The following is a 19,548-nucleotide window of genomic DNA, read 5'->3' as shown; positions in this document are numbered from 1 at the left end:
CTGTTTCGTAGCTTTCTGAAAATTGCCTGGTCAGATTTTATCTGCCAATGGGTAAGAACGGGTTTCCCTGTGGTCTGGCACCCAACTGCGGAAACTGTTCCACCCAAGATCAGATTTTTTTCATCTTTCATAAGTTATGGTGAAGTTATTAGAATTACTCCTAGGTTTTGTTTGCCGTACTGACCTAAGTGGCCAAAGGTATTCTCAGACATGGGTTCCTTGCTCACTGTGCCACTGGAACCAATTTCCACCCAACGGTTGAGCCCCAGTCAGGGCAAAACCGGTCTTGGGTCACTTGTGTTCTGATTCAGAAAGGACCTGGCTTGGCAGTTCAATCTAGACTGTCACTTCTGTAGCAGGGTCAAGACTGATTTGCATATGACTGGGTCTAATCTGAGGTGGCATGGTGAGCAAAAGAACAATGTGTTGGAATGCTACATCGAGCGATTTGTTTTAGGGGTCAGACTTATTGCAAACACCCTCCTATCACCTTATGTGTGTTTGATGGTTTACAGGAGTCACATCATTCCTGATTTTCCTCTTATTACAGCAACTTTGAATCATCACAACAATGAGGATGCATCTCCACAGGCAACACAGCCACCTTACTCTAGTGCAACCTCAAGCCACCTTTCACAACATTCTGCAAATGGTGGAGACGCTAAAGAGGAGATACACTCCGTCATCAACATGAATAATGTGAGCAGTGATGCAGCCTCATTCAATGGAGGTGAGTATTTGAGGCATGAGTGGGCATTTGTGGGTAGGCTGACAATCTGACAGTGGCAGCCATAGCTACCCTGATGTGGGGAGAGGATGTGCCCTAACGACTAGAGCAGTCAACCTCAAAGCTGGGGAACTGGGTTCAAGTCTTGGCAGGGGCGCTCAAAATCCTGTGATTCTGGGGAAATTACTTCATCTCTGCGTGTCAAAAATGAATGTGTCTGTCTGTAACATAACTGGTGCTCATGTAAAGCGATCTGATACCTTCGGGTGGAGTTCACGCTATATAAAACTCCCAAAAAAAAACTGAAATCATTGCATTGACTCCCAAACATAGGATCCCTTTTTTAGCTTAACAGTTAACATCCTTCACCACAGCATGGAATATTAAAGAATATATGGAAATTAAATCTGGAAAGGGCAGGTCATTGTCTGTGCCTTTCCCAAGGTTCTGTCTTGGACCCTTTAATCTTCTCCTTACACCTCATCCTTGGGTATATTTAGTTTGAGGCATGTGGGCTGCTAAATTCATGTTCGAGGCATATGGGCTGCAGATGGTACATTTATGAATAGATCGCCATCTGGTGTTGGGCTCGGATGATTGCACTTGTTTTTGTTCTGAAGAAGTCTTTGTCGTCATCGATGACTCCTCCTCTAGGTGTTAGTGCGCATGGGCATCGGCTCCATCCTTAGATTGTTTTTTTCCGCCATCGGGTTCGGATGAGGATCGAAGCGCTCCGGATCGACTTTGATAAAGAAGATTATATTCGGCGCGTAACCCTTTCCAATTCGACGGTATTGGTTATCGAACGCGACTACACTTCCATCTCGACGCGTTTCGAAGAACGACGACTACGAGAAGACCAGCTAGACGTAGTCCAGCCCGGAGTCCATGGAAAGGACTCCATTCAAAAAATGTCCAGCGTGTGGTGCTAAGTTCCCACACAAGGACCTACACGAGGTGTGCAACCTCTGCTTGTCCCCTGAACACGAATCCAGGGACTGTGAGGCCTGTGCAGCATTTTCCTCAAAATCGACGATTAGAAACCGTCGAGCCCGAAGACACGAGGTATCGAGAATGCAGTCACAAGCAATCCCGGAGCTGTTCGAGGACCAGCACCCAGAAGAGGAAGAAGAAGAGGGCGACGAGGCGGGGTCAGAAGTGGACGAGTCCGACGTCGAGGAAATCGACGTCCAACAAACCGTGAGTGACAACGTCCCTTTACCAAAGAACAGACCCCGCACGGTGTCGACCCCGCCCTCGAGCCCGGTCAGACAACCGAAAAAAGTTTCCGATGCCCCGCCTTCGGGCCCGGCAACGAAACCGAAACACTCGGTCTCCCATCATGGTGGTTCCGATAAACGACCCACCCCGACATCGACACCGAAGCTCCATATCAAGGAAAGCTCGAAGTCGAAACAGTCCATGTCGACACCGAAACATGCTTCGACGTCGAAAACAACATCGACACCGAAGACACCCTCGACACCGAAGACATCGGATCCGAATAAAATCTCGGTACCGAAAACACAAATGGACAGTCAAAAGAAAAAACACCTTTCGGACCCGAAAACTGCGGTACCGACACAGGAATATAAAACCGATCCTAAACAAAAGACTCTGTTTATTGATCCACAAACTGGCAAGGTAGTCACAGAACTACCCAAAAATGAACAATCGGACGACAAAACTCCTCCGAAGAAGAGAACAATGGGGACAAATACAACTCCTCCCCCTTCTCCACATCCTAGAGACACCGCCTCTCCTCCTATTCCTCACAATAGGCCAACTATTCCTCCCACACGACCATCTACACCTACAACAGATGTAGAAAGTGACACAGGGGAGGGAGAACATCCTGGGGATGATGAAGACACAATCCCAGAGGACGCAGACCCATGGGAACAGTACAATGTAGGGTCAGATAACGATAACGACCCTGAATTGTATCCGTCAAAACCTTCACCTCCTGATGATAATACTGGGTTTGCGCAACTTATTAATAGAGCAGCAAAATACCACAAGGTAGAACTACATGCAGAACCTCAAATAGAGGATTTCCTATTAGAAACACTACCTGCTGCACAAAGAACATCAGGAACACTACCAATGCTTAAGGGCCTTCTCAATCACACATCAGAGATATTCAAAGACCCGGTGAGGGCTAGGGTACTGAACCCAAGAATTGATAAAAAATATAGGGCAGCTCCAAAAGACCCAATATTCATCAAGGGACAAATTCCTCTAGACTCACTAGTGGTCACAAACGCTCGTAAGAGAGCAAACTCTTTATCTACAGGAGAAGCTCCACCTCCTGACAAAGAGTCTAAGCTAATAGATGCCTCTGGCAAGAGAGTTGCATCTCAAGCAGCTGGCGCATAGCTAATACACAAGCACTACTTGCAAGGTATGACAGAGCGCATTATGATGAGTTAGAAAAACTCATCACACATCTCCCTAAAGAACATCAAAAGAGGGCAGATCACCTCATACAGGAAGGGAAGTTAATTACTAACACTTCAATCAAGTGCGCCCTAGACGCGGCAGACACTGCAGCAAGATCCATAAACACAAGCATCATGTTAAGAAGACATGCATGGCTCAGGGTTTCAGGGTTCAAACAAGAGGTGCAAACTTCATTACTGAACCAACCTTTTGATGAGAAAACACTTTTCGGCACAGGGACAGATGAGGCCTTAGAAAAGATGAAAAAGGATACGGAAACGGCTAAATCAATGGGAGCATTGCAACAGCCGACCCAAAGAGGTTCCTTTCGTAGGTCCACCTATAGAGGAGGATCCAAAAATACAGGTACAAGCCAGCAACAAACCTCTTTTACACCGACATCACCCAGAGGTAATTCTAGAGGTAGTTACAGAGGTAACAACAGCAAGGGTAGAGGACGCGGAAACAACAACAACCGCAACTCTCCAACCCCAAAGCAGTGACTTCATACAGCTCCCCCCAGACCATATAACACCGGTCGGGGGACGCCTATCACAGTTCCTACCTGTCTGGGAAAACATCACATCAGACAGGTGGGTGAGACAAATTATCCAACATGGTTATTGCCTGGAACTCACATCTACCCCACCAAACATCCCCCCCAAACAGCGTCCAATGAAACAAGATCACTTAACACTGTTAAACCAAGAAGTACTATCTCTGCTACAAAAGCATGCCATAGAGAAGGTTCCAAAGCAACAACAAGGAACAGGAGTATACTCCCTATACTTCCTAATTCCCAAAAAGGATGGGTCTCTAAGGCCAATACTAGACCTAAGACCTCTCAACGCATACATAAATTCGGAACATTTCCACATGGTCCCGCTCCAACAAGTACTTCCTTTACTGAAGGAAGGGGACTTTCTTTCTACACTGGATCTAAAAGACGCTTACTTTCATATCCCGATTCACACAGCCCACAGGAAATACCTAAGGTTTGTGGTAGAAGGACAACATTATCAGTTCAAAGTCCTTCCGTTTGGTGTCACGACGGCGCCAAGGGTGTTCACAAAATGCCTGGCAGTGGTTGCAGCCCACCTAAGAAGACAACAAATACATGTCTTCCCATACTTGGACGACTGGCTAATAAAGGCCAAGTCACAAGAAGAATGTCTTCAGAACACACAGAAGACAATTCACATGCTGCACCAACTAGGGTTCACTGTGAACTACACAAAGTCACACCTGCTACCAAACAAGGTTCAACAATATTTAGGGGCTACTATAGACACAGAAAAAGCCAAAGTATACCCCAATCCAGTCAGGATCCAGACAATGCTTACAATCATTCAAAAATGTCAGCCACAACGCTCATTACCAGCAAGAGTGTTCATGCAGCTATTAGGGATGATGTCATCCTGCATACTGCTACTACCATATGCCAAACTACAAATGCGTCCGCTGCAAGAATGTTTAGCGACACAGTGGAATCAGGCTCAAGGACAGATTACAGATCTGGTGTTGGTAGACGACCGCACACACCGCTCTCTGAAGTGGTGGAACACAACAAACATTGCCAAGGGGCGGTCGTTCCTAGAACCAATTCCACAGGTGACAATAACAGCGAACGCATCGCTTACGGGATGGGGAGCGCATATGGAGAAATATACAGTACAAGGAAGATGGAGGGTGCAGGAAAGAAGGCTGCACATCAATCATCTAGAACTACTAGCAGTGTTTCTAGCATTGAAAGCCTTTCAAATGAATGTTACCAACAAAGCAGTCCTGATCAGAACAGACAACATGACAGCAATGTATTATATTCAAAAACAGGGGGGACGCACTCTCTCCAACTATCCAGACTAGCGCAGGAAATTTGGAGATGGGCCATTCCTCAAAACATCTATCTGTTAGCAGAACACCTACCAGGAGTTCAAAACCAGATGGCAGACATCTTAAGCAGACAGTCGGAACAAATACACGAATGGGAACTGCACCAACAAATACTGCAACCATTCTTCCAAAGATGGGGACAACCAGAGATAGACCTCTTTGCCACTCATCAGAACGCAAAATGCCAAAGCTTCGCGTCCAGGTACCCACACCACCTGTCGCAGGGCAATGCGTTATGGATAAATTGGTCCAACAAATTTGCATACGCTTTTCCCCCTCTCCCACTAATCCCATTAGTGGTCAGAAAGCTGCAACAACACTCAATGACCATGATACTAGTAGCACCCACGTGGGCACGACAACCGTGGTTCACCACGCTCTTGCAACTCTCACAAGTGCCACACCAAAAGCTAAGAATTCTACCCATGCACCTTACACAGAACCATGGAGAAATAATGCACCCAGATCCCACACAACTGAACCTAGCGATCTGGCTCCTGAAATCCTAGAATTTGGGTACTTAGATCTACCCCCAAATTGCATGGAGATAATTAAACAAGCGCGACGTCCCACCACCAGAGCATGCTACGCAGCTAAGTGGAGGAGGTTTGCTATATACTGTACCACTAATAATATCAACCCTCTGGACGTAGCAACAAAGGAGATTATTTGCTACTTACTACACTTACAGCAATGTAATCTCGCGTACACATCTATCAGAGTACATCTAGCAGCTATAGCAGCGTACCTACAAAACAGGCAGCACATATCCCTGTTTAGAGTGCCAGCGATAAAAGCCTTCATGGAAGGCCTTAAGAGAGTCATTCCACCAAGATTACCACCTTCCCCGGTCTGGAACCTCAACGTAGTACTCACCAGACTAATGGGACCACCTTTCGAACCTATGCATAGGTGTGAAATACAATTCCTTACATGGAAGGTGGCCTTTCTTATAGCCATTACCTCACTCAGGAGAGTAAGTGAATTACAGGCATTGACAATACAAGAACCATTCCTACAATTACATCAGAATAAAGTGGTTCTTAGAACAAACCCAAAGTTCTTGCCTAAAGTAATTTCAGCATTTCACATCAATCAACCGGTGGAACTACCAGTCTTTTTCCCAAAGCCACAGACGGTAGCAGAAAGGGCCCTACATACACTAGATGTCAAAAGGGCCATTTTGTACTACATAGAAAGAACACAAAATTTCAGGAAAACTAAACAACTATTTGTAGCATTTTCCCCAACACATAAGGGCAATCCTATCTCTAAAGCAGGCATCGCTAGATGGATTGTAAGATGTATACAAATATGTTACATAAAAGCAAAGAGAACATTAACTGTTCCTCCTAGAGCTCATTCTACACGTAAGCTAGGAGCATCTATGGCATTCTTAGGAAACATTCCCCTAGATGACATATGTAGAGCAGCAACTTGGTCTACACCACATACCTTTACAAGGCACTACTGTGTTGATGTGCAGGCTACACAACAAGCCAGAGTGGGCCAAGCTGTATTAAAAACTCTATTTCAAACAGTTGCGACAGACACGGGTGACCACCGCTAGGGAGGTAACTGCTGTATAATCTATTCATAAATGTACCATCTGCAGCCCATATGCCTCGAACGGAATATGCTACTTACCAGTATGCATCTGTTCTTGGCATAGAGGGCTGCAGAGTGGTACATGCCCTCCCTGCCTCCCCGGAAACCAGTGTCTGTCCCAACATTATCTTATTTAGATACACTTACATGGGCATATCTTTATGTATTATAATACACTACTCCATCTAACCCTACTATGGCAAAACAATCTAAGGATGGAGCCGATGCCCATGCACACTAACACCTAGAGGAGGAGTCATCGATGACGACAAAGACTTCTCCAGAAGAAAAACAAGTGCAATCATCCGAGCCCAACACCAGATGGCGATCTATTCATAAATGTACCACTCTGCAGCCCTCTATGCCAAGAACAGATGCATACTGGTAAGTAGCATATTCCATCTATAGCATAGATCGCCGCCTAGTGTTGGGTCCGGATGATTGCACATTGTTGTCCTGGAAGAGTCTTCGAAGTATCACGAGATAGGTGGCTCCTCCCCTGGACTACAGTGCACATGGGCATCGACTCCATCCCCAGATTGTTTTTTTCCGCCATTGGGTTCGGATGTGATTTCGACGTCTCCTGTTCGGAATCGTGATAGAACTTTTTCAAGGCCAAAAGGTCTTCTTTGCACCGTCGGTATTGTTCGCGTTCGGTCCCGTATATCTTCCAGCTCGTGGAGTCGGATATCCGGGGGGTCGTGTGACTCTTCGGTGATCGGGGCCTAGTCGACGCAGCAAGACTTCGACGGCATGGAACGGAGTCCGTTCAAGAAATGTCCCGTGTGTGGATCCAAGTACCCACACATTGACGTCCATCCTGTGTGCAACAAGTGCCTGTCGCCGGACCACGACGAGGCCAACTGTATGGCCTGTTCGAGATTTCGATCGAAGAAGACGATCAAGCTTCGGCGCGTGGCGCGCCTTGAGGCCCAGCGATCGGCTCCGGCACCCGTGGACATCTTTGACAACCCCGAAGCAGACGAGCAAGTGCGTCACCTGCAGATTTCCCCTACACCGGTAGAGGTCGAGTCCGACTACGGAGCGGACGTCCACAGTCCAGACATTGAGGAAATCGTCGAGAAGGTAGGGGACGACGAAGAAGCATATGGGGCCATGGAAGATAGCTCGGAGGATGAGCTATGCCCTGTTCGTACTCTTACAAAGGCTCAGGTCACGGGATCGCCACGCGCCTTACCCAAGACCTTACACCTCAATCCACGGCCCGCCTTCCGGCCCGGCTACGGAGACCTCCGCGGAGCCGCCATTATTGAAATCGAAACCGAAACTGAAACCATCGGTATCGATGAAAACAAAGATGGCCGACACGCCATCGAAACCGACGACGTCTGCTCCACCATCGACGCCGTCGTCTTCGGGGGCCTCCAAGCCGATGAAAGCTGTCGACCAGGCAAAGGTGCCGAAGGTGGTCAAGGAACCAAGCTCGAAGAAGGCCGTCGAGCCGGTGTCAACCAAGGCGGACAAGCCGACATCCAAGAAGGCTGTCGAGCCTACATCGGCACAGTCTGTCGCGCCGACAACCAAGGGGCCCGTACAGGCAAAGTCAGTGAAGGGCGCAGAGCCAAGGTCTAGGGTCGTGACTCCTAAAGGAAAACCTGTCGATCCGAAGCCGTCGGCATCGACGTCTGCGCCCGTGGGCAGTGATCGAAGCGCACCGGTCAAGGGTGCTCCCGCGCCTCGGCCAGACAAACACAAGTCATCCACGCTCGGGTCTTCCCCTGGGGGCGGACCAAGGACATCGGTCGGGTCGACGAAACCGTCCGCTTCCTTTACGAAGCAGGTCTCGGACTCCCTCAAGCGCCTTAAGGACAAGGCTTTGGCATCGGAACTGAAGACTACTTCCGCACCGAAGCCGGCGGACCCACCGTAATCCACCTCGGCGCCGATCCACTACGCGTTGCCGCCTAAGGTGGCGCCGAAGGCCTTTGCACCGCGGTCGGTGCCCAAGGACACTGTGTCGAAGTCCACTCAGCCGGCTGGGACTTTGGGTCATCGACACCCTTTGGTTGAAGAACGGTCGGAGCATTTCATCGATGCCGACACCGGGAAACTCACGCTATACAAGAGGAAAATAACTTCACAGCCTTTGGAGTCGTTTACTATTCCTCTGAAACGAAAGAAGCCTGCACCTGAAACACCAGTTCTGGTTGAGCAGATTCTTCCACAGCCCAGGAGGAGTGCCACACCTTCACCCACATACTCTGATGGGGATGATGGGGAGCAGGATGAGGAGTACAATTTTCCTGCACATACAGAGCCTGATGAGCAGCAGGACTCCTGGATGGACACAGGTGATCAAGGGGACCAGCAGACGGTCCAGGATCCTCAGGTTTATAACGTCAAGCCGTCTCCCACTGAAGATTCTGCGGCATTTAATGCCTTGATTGAAAAGGCAGCTACAAACCATAAAGTGGAAATGCATGCTGACCCCGTGGAGGTGGACTTCCTTTTTGACACTTTCTCTACTGCTGAAAAAACTGTCAAGACTCTCCCAATGTTGAAAGGGGTCCTTAAGCATGCGGCAGACATTTTCAAGGAACCCACGAGATCAAGGGTTGTCAACCCACGGATTGAGAAGAGATACAGACCGGCACCTGGCGACCCGACCTACATAAGGGGCCAGTTGCCTTTGGACTCTTTGGTGGTCCCTAATGCCCGCAAAAGGGCAAACTCCCAAACCACGGGTGAAGCTCCTCCCCCAGACAAAGAGTCAAAAGTGCTGGAGGCATCTGGGAAGAGGGTAGCAGCTCAGGCGGCCAAAATCTGGCGCATCTCAAACACGCAGGCTCTGTTGGCCAGATACGATAGGGCACACTATGACACCCTAGAGCAGCTGTTACAACACCTTCCAGACAAGTTTAAAGAGGGAGCTGAAATGCTTATCCAGGAGGGGAAGCTCATCTCCAACGCTGCTATAAAGTGTGCGCTAGATGTTGCGGACACAGCAGCGAGAGCGATCAACACTAGTGTGATGTTGAGGCGTCAGGCATGGCTCCGCATCTCGGGATTCAAGCCAGAGATACAGACTACTATACTCAACCAGCCCGTTAATCCAGACAGGTTATTTGGTCCAGAGGTGGACACCACCCTGGAGAAGATCAAGAAAGTAACCGAGACTGCCAAGTCCATGGGAGCTCTCCAGTCACAACAATTTAGAGGGAACACTTTTCGTCGCTCAGGCAATCGAGGTGTTAACCGAGGGCACATGTCGCAGCAGACGCCATTCAATAAAAGTGGTGCGCAATCCTCCTACAGCAAGCAGGGCAGAGGTGGATACAGAGGAAACAGTGCCAAGGGTAGAGGCAGAGGCAACAACAGTTCCCGTTCCTCTGCCGCCAACAAACAGTGACTCCCTGTCACTGCCCCCGACCATCCAACACCTGTCGGGGGGAGACTCCAAAAGTTCCTGCCAGTCTGGAAGTCCATCACCACAGACAGGTGGGTCAGGAAACTTATCCCGTTCGGCTATTGTTTGGAGCTGACATCCGCTCCACCAAACATACCCCCAAGACACCGTCCTATGTCAGCAGAGCTCTTGCACTTATTGCAGCAGGAGGTTCTGGTGGATGCTGCAAAAAGGCGCAATAGAGCTCGTGCCAGTGGAGGAAGAAGGCACAGGAGTTTATTCCCTGTACTTCTTAATCCCAAAGAAGGACGGCTCACTCAGACCGATTCTAGACCTACGCCCCTTGAACCAGTTCATTCTTTCAGAACACTTCCACATGTTGACACTGCAGCAGGTTCTTCCCTTGTTACAACAGGGAGACTTCCTCGCAACCTTGTACCTCAAAGATGCTTACTTTCACATACCACTCCACCCATCCCACAGAAAGTACCTCCGGTTCACCATCCAAAACCGGCATTACCAGTTCAAGGTACTCCCTTTCGGAGTGACCACTGCTCCCAGAGTGTTCACAAAATGTCTGGCGACAGTGGCGGTCCACCTCCGGAGACAGAGTATACATGTCTACCCTTATCTGGACGACTGGCTCGTTCAGGCAAAGTCAGCCCAGCAGTGCGCCGCAGATATGTCCCACACCATTCACCTCCTTCACAGTCTAGGATTTTCACTGAACTACCCGAAGTCGCACCTTCAGCCGGCCCATGTGCGGCAGTATTTGGGCGCCACGACCACAGCTCAGCCAAACCCGGCGAGGATCGACAACATCCTGTCGCTGATCCAAAAGTTCAGACCGCAACACTCACTCCCAGCGAGAGTGTTCATGCAGTTGATAGGCATGATGGCCTCCTGCATCTTCATAGTCCCGCATGCCAGGTTGCATATGCGTCCGCTCCAAGAATGCTTAGCGCATCAGTGGACACAGGCTCAAGGACAGTTGAACGACCTAGTGTTGGTGACGGGTCGGGCATACAGCTCTCTGCATTGGTGGAATCCACACAACCTTTGCAAGGGCCGACCGTTCCAAGAACCTGTGCCACAGATTACACTGATGACGGACGCATCTCTCCAGGGATGGGGGGGCTCATGTGCTCCACTACACTGTGCAGGGACTATGGACGACGCAACAAAAGAAGATGCACATCAACTACTTGGAACTGATGGCAATCTTCATGGCTCTCAAGTCCTTCAAAGTACATCTGTGCAACAAAGTCGTGTTGATCCGGACGGACAACATGACAGCCATGTACTACATTCAAAAGCAGGGAGGTACGCACTCTCCACAGTTGTCTCATCTGGCTCAGAGCATGTGGAAGTGGGCCATTCAGAGGAACATCTTCCTCATGGCGGAACACCTCCCGGGCACGAACAATCAGATGGCGGATCTGCTCAGCAGGTACAGCCACCAGATGCACGAGTGGGAGTTACATCCATCAGTACTCCGCCCGTACTTCCAGCAGTGGGGTCATCCAGAGATAGACCTGTTTGCCACGGAGGAAAACGCAAAATGCCAAAGCTTTGCCGCCAGGTTCCCTCACCCACTATCGCAGGGCAATGCGATATGGATGAACTGGTCAGGCAAATGTGCGTACGCTTTTCCCCCGGCGCCTCTCATTCCGCTGGTGGCGAGAAAGCTAAAGCAACACTCGCTGACGCTCATCCTGGTTGCTCCGACGTGGGCGCGACAACCATGGTACACCACGTTCCTCGAACTCTCCGTGGTACCGCATCAAAGACTGCACCTCACACCCAGGCTCTTGACGCAGAACCGTGGCGACATTCCGCATCCAGATCCGCAGCAGCTCAATCTGGCGATCTGGCTCCTGAGGTCTTAGAGTTTGGCTACCTTGATTTGCCCCCTGAATGCATGGACATCATCCGGGAGGCAAGAAAGCCCACTACCAGAGCTTGCTATGCAGCGAAATGGAAGCGGTTTGTCATCTACTGTACAGAGCACGCTATCAACCCGCTCGATGCATCCATTCCTAATATCATCTGCTATTTGTTGCATCTTTACAAATGCAATCTAGCATACGCTTCCATTCGGATACACTTATCCGCCATAGCGGCTTATCTCCAAAACAGGCAGCATCTCTCTGTCTTCAGGGTGCCTGCCATTAAAGCATTCCTGGAAGGGCTGAAGCGGGTCATCCCTCCCAGGACCCCGCCAGCTCCTATGTGGAACCTCAATGTGGTACTCACCAGATTGATGGGTCCCCCGTTTGAACCTCTGCATTCATGTGAGATTCAGTTCCTCACATGGAAAGTGGCTTTTCTCATTGCCATCACGTCTCTAAGACGTGTTAGTGAGCTACAGGCGCTCACAATTCAGGAGCCATTTATACAAATTCATTCAAACAGGGTGGTGCTGCGCACTAACCCCAAGTTTCTTCCGAAGGTGGTGTCGCAGTTTCATGTCAATCAAACCATCGAACTGCCCGCATTCTTTCCAAACCCAGAAACGGTAGCCGAAAGAATGCTCCATACGCTTGATGTCAAAAGAGCGCTTATGTACTATATTGACAGAACACAACATTTTAGAAAGACACAGCAACTCTTTGTTGCCTTCGCAGCCCAGCATAAAGGCAACCCCATTTCCAAAGCAGGAATAGCCAGGTGGATCGTTAAGTGTATTCAGATTTGCTATCAGAAGGCTAAGCGCACTTTAACGGTCCCCCCCAGGGCACACTCCACGCGCAAGTTGGGGGCCTCCATGGCATTCCTAGGTAACATTCCTTTGGAAGACATTTGTAGGGCAGCCACATGGTCTACACCACATACGTTTACCAAACATTACTGTGTAGATGTGCATTCCAAACAGCAGGCAGCTGTAGGACAGGCTGTTCTTAAAACACTTTTTCAGACTTCTGCAGCTGGCACGGGCGGCCGCCGTTAATGGAGGGATTGCTATGTATTCTATGCTATAGATATGAATTTAGCAGCCCACATGCCTCGAACTGAATATGCTACTTACCAGTATGCATCTGTTCTTGGCATGTAGGGCTGCTAACATTCATATCGCCCGCCCTCCTCCCCGGCGCCCGTAGCGGCTGCAGACTTTTCTTGCATTTAATCTCTAGCATGGCCATCGCTTACACTGTTAAACTCCATCTTTGCCACAATGGCTAAAAACAATCTGGGGATGGAGTCGATGCCCATGCGCACTGTAGTCCAGGGGAGGAGCCACCTATCTCGTGATACTTCGAAGACTCTTCCAGGACAACAATGTGCAATCATCCGGACCCAACACTAGGCGCGATCTATGCTATAGATATGAATGTTAGCAGCCCTACATGCCAAGAACAGATGCATACTGGTAAGTAGCATATTCATTCTTTTGGCTTTTCCTTCTGCCTCCACTTCCATGACCTCCGAAATCATTTTATCTTTCACTTTATTCACACCTCCTTTTGTCACACAAACTTCACTACTATGGACCATTAGACGGGTCTACGGTCCCTCATTCTAACTGCAATTTTGATGTAATCAAAATTATCTTCATCCTTAAATCCATCTAGTCCCTTGATGTTGTCAACCTTCTTCTGTTATATAAATCATGGAGTACTTTTTATTCTAAAAGTAAAATTCTCCTTCATCACTTCATTGTCTGCCTAAGCACGTTACCAACTATTTGATATCTGTAAAACCCCTACCCAACTCCTGTTCCACCCTTACGGTCCATCATAAACATGCTTGTTACAAGCAAACTTTACAATAACAGTAGTAACATCTGAGTCTTCTAAAATATTTCTTTGCCCACTTAACAAAACCTTTGCAACCTGCATTTTCTTCACTCTTCTCTGTCACTAGTCCACACCCTCCTTTTGCCAACTATCACGCAGTAGATCCTAGTACTAACTACTCATCTTGGTGTGCAGACCAATACGTATCTGCCTGATACTCTTTCCTACCACTCGTATTCCTAAGCTCTCTCTGCACTTCTAACCTCCACCACCTCAGTAATCCCAAGCACCCCCTGTAAAGTCTTACTATCACTGTTTCCACCTTATTACTTTGAAACATTTCCCTCAAAACTTCCATTCTCCCTTGTTAAAGGTTGTCCCTCTCTGTATCCCCTTCACCAGGAGCACCTCAACAAAGCCAAAGCTGAATGTTTTTTCCTCTGTGACAAGATGAGAAATGTATTGTTGCATGTAACACTAGTAAAGGAAGCCCATCTTATAAATGGGCACTTGCCTGACACTGCTGCACATCTGAACCCAGATACAGTGGCTAAAAAGAACTTTTCAAGCCATAGACTTCTGGGCTCTGAATCCCCATTACCTTTCTTCCTTGTGCTTTGTTGGATCTGCCTGGCTCCACTATTTGGCTAATAGTCATTTTACGCGCAACTTTGATATTTGTTTTACTCATTTTATGAGTTTATACTACTCCCACTAATGTTAATTAGGTTTTGCATTCCCAGTACGACCACTGTTTTGAGGGCTGATTGGGCAGTTGAGGAGTGTTCGAATTGGGGGTCTCTGGTTTGCCCTCTCCTCTAAGTCAGGGCAAAGGATTACTCTCAGGAAATAACCCCTGCTCACCCTCTAGGTAGTGTGGCGCAAGCAGTCTAGGCTAATCTCTGGAGTACACCCGGTTAAGCACTTGAAGCAACACACACAATAAATCATTAACCCACCACACAATGACACAAGACTGTAGGCCTTTGTAAAAATAAAGGCTTTATATATATATTCTTAAGCAGGCTTTGAATGCAGGTATTACAACTTCAGTTACTCTCAGGTTTCAGGTTTCATACGTCTTTATTTCGATTATTACATCATAAAAGACAATTTGTACAATAAAATTGATGGGATACATAAAATGAATAAAACATCATATTTACTTAAAACATTTCATCATTAAAAAAGAATTAAACAGTATATTAAAGACCCAATGTATGAAAACCCTGCTAAAAATGTATCAGTCAACTGGCTGCAGGTGTCTGACTCGGATGATCCATGTCCACCCCAGATACTTAGCCACACCTGTAACCACTACTTCTAATGTATTGGTACGTAGCGCCCACAAGGCTTTTGAGCTCCCTTTAATGTTCATTTTGCAACAAATAGGCCTAATCCATTTGTTTCTAGGGGCATGATAAGCTGGACATGCAAAAATGAAGTGACCCACACTCTCCCTTTGATCAACACACCAGGGGCAGAGCTCATTAGAATGGCCAGACCAGTTTTTAGTAAAAGATCTTACTGGCAGGGATCCAACTCGAAACTGATGGTATAGTTTTTTATCTAGAGTTTTTGTAATAACATCCCAATAATTCTCCAGATGAGGGTCTAATTTATGGGCCAAAAATCTGCCTGACAAGCTGGTAGCATCAGATTGCGCAATGGATGGAAGTTTAACAGATGCCCAGTAAAGTGCTTTGAAGGCTTGCTTCGACGGAAATTTAGTGGACCCCGGAGAGACCCACAGGTCGTTTAGACCCATGTCCTCCAGAATTAATTTCACCTCACGTAGCCAAGGAATGTTACTAGAACCCAGTACTGATCTCACATCCATCAATTCGCTGGCAAAGAGACTTAAATCCGGTGATGTCCAGATCCGTCTCCACAGCGCCACTAGCCGATAACGCGCCATCTCGTTAATCGGTTTGCAGCCCATGTCCAGCAAGAGTGGTTTGATTGGTGTAGATTGCGGGAGACCTACCAAGTTTCGCATGAATTTGTTTTGTACTTTTACCAATGGCGAAAGGTCCTTGTAACCCCATAGGTCAGCCCCATACAAGATGGCAGAACTAATCTTGGCTTCATAAATCCTAAGTGCTGGTTTAACCCGTTTAGTTAAAGACATTTTTTGTTCCTGAATTAAACAGCCCGTGAGGCGTGCACATTTTAAACAGAGCACGTCGATCTGGGGTTTCCAACGGAGTCGATAATCTATAGTCACTCCAAGGTATGTCATAGCCTCCACTTGCTCAAGACTGGCACCATTCAACGTAACAGAACTTTTAATGGGACGATTTTTGGTTAGGACCATGAATTTGGTCTTGCTCACATTTATTTGCAGATCGTTTAATTTGCAGAACTCCTCAAACCTATTTAATGCGGTTTGCAACCCTCTGCGTGTCTTTGAGGGGAGTAAAGTATCATCTGCAAAGATGAGCATTGGAAATTTGGTCCCACCTAAGCATGGTGCATCCGTGGGGGTGTCGGCAAAAAACTTCACCACCTGATCTATAAACAATAGGAAGAGGGTGGGTGCCAGAACGCACCCTTGGCGGACACCTCGTGTTACAGGAAAGCTGTCCGTCACCTGCCCTTGACCTCCCCACCTTACCCTGGCAAAATTGCCCTCGTGTAATCTGACCACAAGATCTAGTAGATCTAGCGGTAATCCCAGGTTTCTCAAGACTACCCACAATTTAGCTCTTGGCACAAGATCAAAGGCCGACCTCTTATCTATAAAGGCGGCGTAGATGTGTCCACCGCCCATCAGCACCACCTTCCAGTATATCAGAGTAAATCTGAATACCTGGTTGATGGTGCTGATGCCTGATCTGAAGCCCGCCTGTAATGGGGAGAGAATGTTTTCCATCTCCATCCACCCCTGGACTCGCGCAAGGATCATCCTGGCAAAGATTTTTTGTAGTGAGTCAATTAAGCTGATGGGGCGGTAATTTCCTGGTGCCGAACGGTCCCCTTTTTTAAAAATTGGGAGAATTTCCGCCCCTTTCCAGGAGTTTGGGATCCTTGCCCCTTTAGCGATTGCATTAGCAATCAGGGTTATGTAGGGAACCCAGAGTTGGAGATTTGTTTTAAAAAGGTCCGCCGGAATAGAATCCATCCCTGGCGCTTTCCCCGATTGAACCAAGCTGAGAGCAGACTCAGTATCAAAAGTTGTAAAGATCAACGAGTGACTGTGATTAAGGTGAATTGGTGTCTGCATCCCCTGCCCATTAAAAGGTTGCAAATTAAGGTCCTTAAACTGTCGTGAATAAAATTCCACAGACACATGGTTTGCTGGGGTTTGGGAGTCGGGGTTCCTGCCCCATTTCACAATTTCCCAGAATTTAGCCTGATTTGGGGATAAACATGCCTCAAAGAGATTGGACCAATGACACTCGTCCCACTCTATCTTTGCCTCCCACTGGTTTTTTTAATACATTTTGCGTGCCATTTTAATGTCACTGCTGACCCTTGATTTAATAGCTTTGATTAGATTGCTATGTCCTGCCCTACAGTTCCTATTATACCATTTTTTCCGGCCACCCATTGCCATCTCTTTCCCTTGTTTAGTCGGAATAGTCAGCAGGGCCTTAAGTTTAATGAAACACTGTTCATGGAGATCACTGATCTGAGAAGCTGCATCCAAAATGGATGATACATTCAACATGGCACTCAATGTCAGCGAAACTTCCTTTGATATGCCATCTAACAAAGTAGCATCCTTCACGGCCCTGCACCATTTTATCCTTCTTCTGTCATTGGTCAGGACAACCTCGGCCGTTATGCATGGAGCTAGTAGGGGCCTATCCAGATTGCATGGGAGCTTAAAGCTAATGACCAATGGGTTGTGGTCGCTTTCTGGGCGAACCACAACTTCCATATCGACCAGGAGTGACCAATATTCCATTTTAATCAGGATATAATCTAGTCTACTTTTGCTAACCCCATTGTCAAAGGTGGGATAGCCAGCCTTGTCGGAGGGTGAACGCCCGTTAGCCGCTCTCAGACCCCACTCCAAACACAACCCTGACCAGTGAAGAGCGGCCTCTGTCCCCTTCTTGATTTTATTCAGGGTCAACTTCGGGATATTCCACACTGCATCTTCCTCGGACCCCAAGTCCTCCTCTTCATTGAACAGGGGTTCTAAGGTACAATTTAGGTCCCCTGCTACGAGAATTAATTTGTCTCTCCCAATTAGATCAAGGTAGGAGTCCAGTTCGTTAACAATAACCGGACAACGCCCACCGGGGCGACCTCGGGCATAGATATTAATAACTACTATGTCCTGATGATTTTTCTTTCGCAATTTAATTCCCAGGAGATCTGGGTTATCCACTACAATTTCTGTTGGATTATAATCAATAGACTGTCTAACCCAAATCACTAGACCCCCAGAAGCTCTAGCTTTGGGACCCTGGATCGCTGGTTTATAGAAATTTAAAAACCCTACCCGATATATAGGATCAGGGGCCCAACTCTCTTGAAAGATTAGAATGTCGAAGGTGTCAATAAAATCTATCCAATCCTCAGAGCCCACACGCCCCTTTAGCCCTGCGATGTTCCATGAGGCCATTTTGAGCGGCATAACCTGACTGACGGGTGCAACATGATCCGGAACACACTGATCTGGACATATATTCCTATCAATGCTCGGGAGACAAACAGCTGGCCTGATACCGTCTACATGACTTGCTGTGGCTGTAACTGACGCCTTCTCAATGTTTTCTCCCTCCATACTCGCAGCCACATTGCCTACTCCATCACCCCTACTGACATAATTGTCACATTCACTCCCTCTGTCACATACAGAATAGAGTCAGTCGATACCCTCCAAACCGGATAGAGGTTCGAAACGATTAAACAAGCGGGGGTAAAAAGGGGAATATGGGAACCCCGTCAATTGAGATCTACCAACAAAGCGGTTCGGCCTCAGAGAGTTAGCAACTGGCACACTATATCTTTTGGGATAAAAGTAGCCAAGACCCAGGGACTGCACATCACCCACCCTCCCAAACCTTGCTTCTCTGCGAATATAGTCCACCACCCAAGGATCTCTAAAGTTTATAATAATACAATCCCCTTCTAGATCCTTTACACAATGTCCCACCCAGTCAACTCTTCTCACATTCAGTATGTCTGTAACAGAGGACGGTGGAAGGGGACGATTTTTATTTAGCCCAAAAACTTGTTTTTAAGGTCCCCGTAAGATTCAGTTTGACCCTCCCTGCAGGGTGAGACACCTGTTAGGACAATCGTATATGGGGTAGCTTCCATGGGTAGGTCTGTGCGTGGGGGTCCCTGTTTATTAGCCTTCAATGGTGGAGGGACTAAATTAGAAATTACACTCGCCACTGCTCGTGAACTTAAATTAGAATTCGTAGAAGGAATGGAACCACCCCTCACATGGTCCTGGGAACGAATTATAGGAGTTGGTATGGAGTTACTTAATGGGGCCGGGGGATTGGATTTAAAACTGGCCTTCTTAGGTTTTGAAACCTGTAAACATGGTGCCGGTGCAGGGGTAATGACATTATGAGGGTTCCTGTCCCCAAGACCCGTACTAGCAGAGTTATTTATAACTGGCCGAGTAGTGGCTGACTTACCAGGAGCTATGACGGACTGCTTGCTGGTAACAGCTGCTCCCTCAGTTTTGGGCTTATTAGTGCTAATAGAATTAGACAAAACCATTTGGTCATTAACTAGCCTTTTTAAGAAACCAGTGTTAATATTAAAAAGGTTCTCAAGGATGTCCAATTTTGAGTGCATAA

General features: G+C 47.6%; 1 protein-coding gene across 1 annotated transcript in view; it reads left to right on the top strand.

The window, feature by feature from the left end:
- Positions 1 to 19,548, top strand: part of ZFPL1 (zinc finger protein like 1) — a 134,430-nt gene that overhangs the window by 102,556 nt on the left and 12,326 nt on the right. Inside the window, exon 6 of the mRNA XM_078660778.1 lies at positions 551 to 730. Within this exon, the coding sequence (XP_078516904.1) occupies positions 551 to 730 (180 nt within the window). The remainder of the gene's footprint in view (positions 1 to 550; positions 731 to 19,548) is intronic.

Source organism: Lissotriton helveticus, chromosome 9 (assembly GCF_964261635.1).
Source record: "Lissotriton helveticus chromosome 9, aLisHel1.1, whole genome shotgun sequence".
Lineage (NCBI taxonomy): Eukaryota > Metazoa > Chordata > Amphibia > Caudata > Salamandridae > Lissotriton > Lissotriton helveticus.
This window is presented reverse-complemented; position numbering and strand designations above follow the sequence as displayed.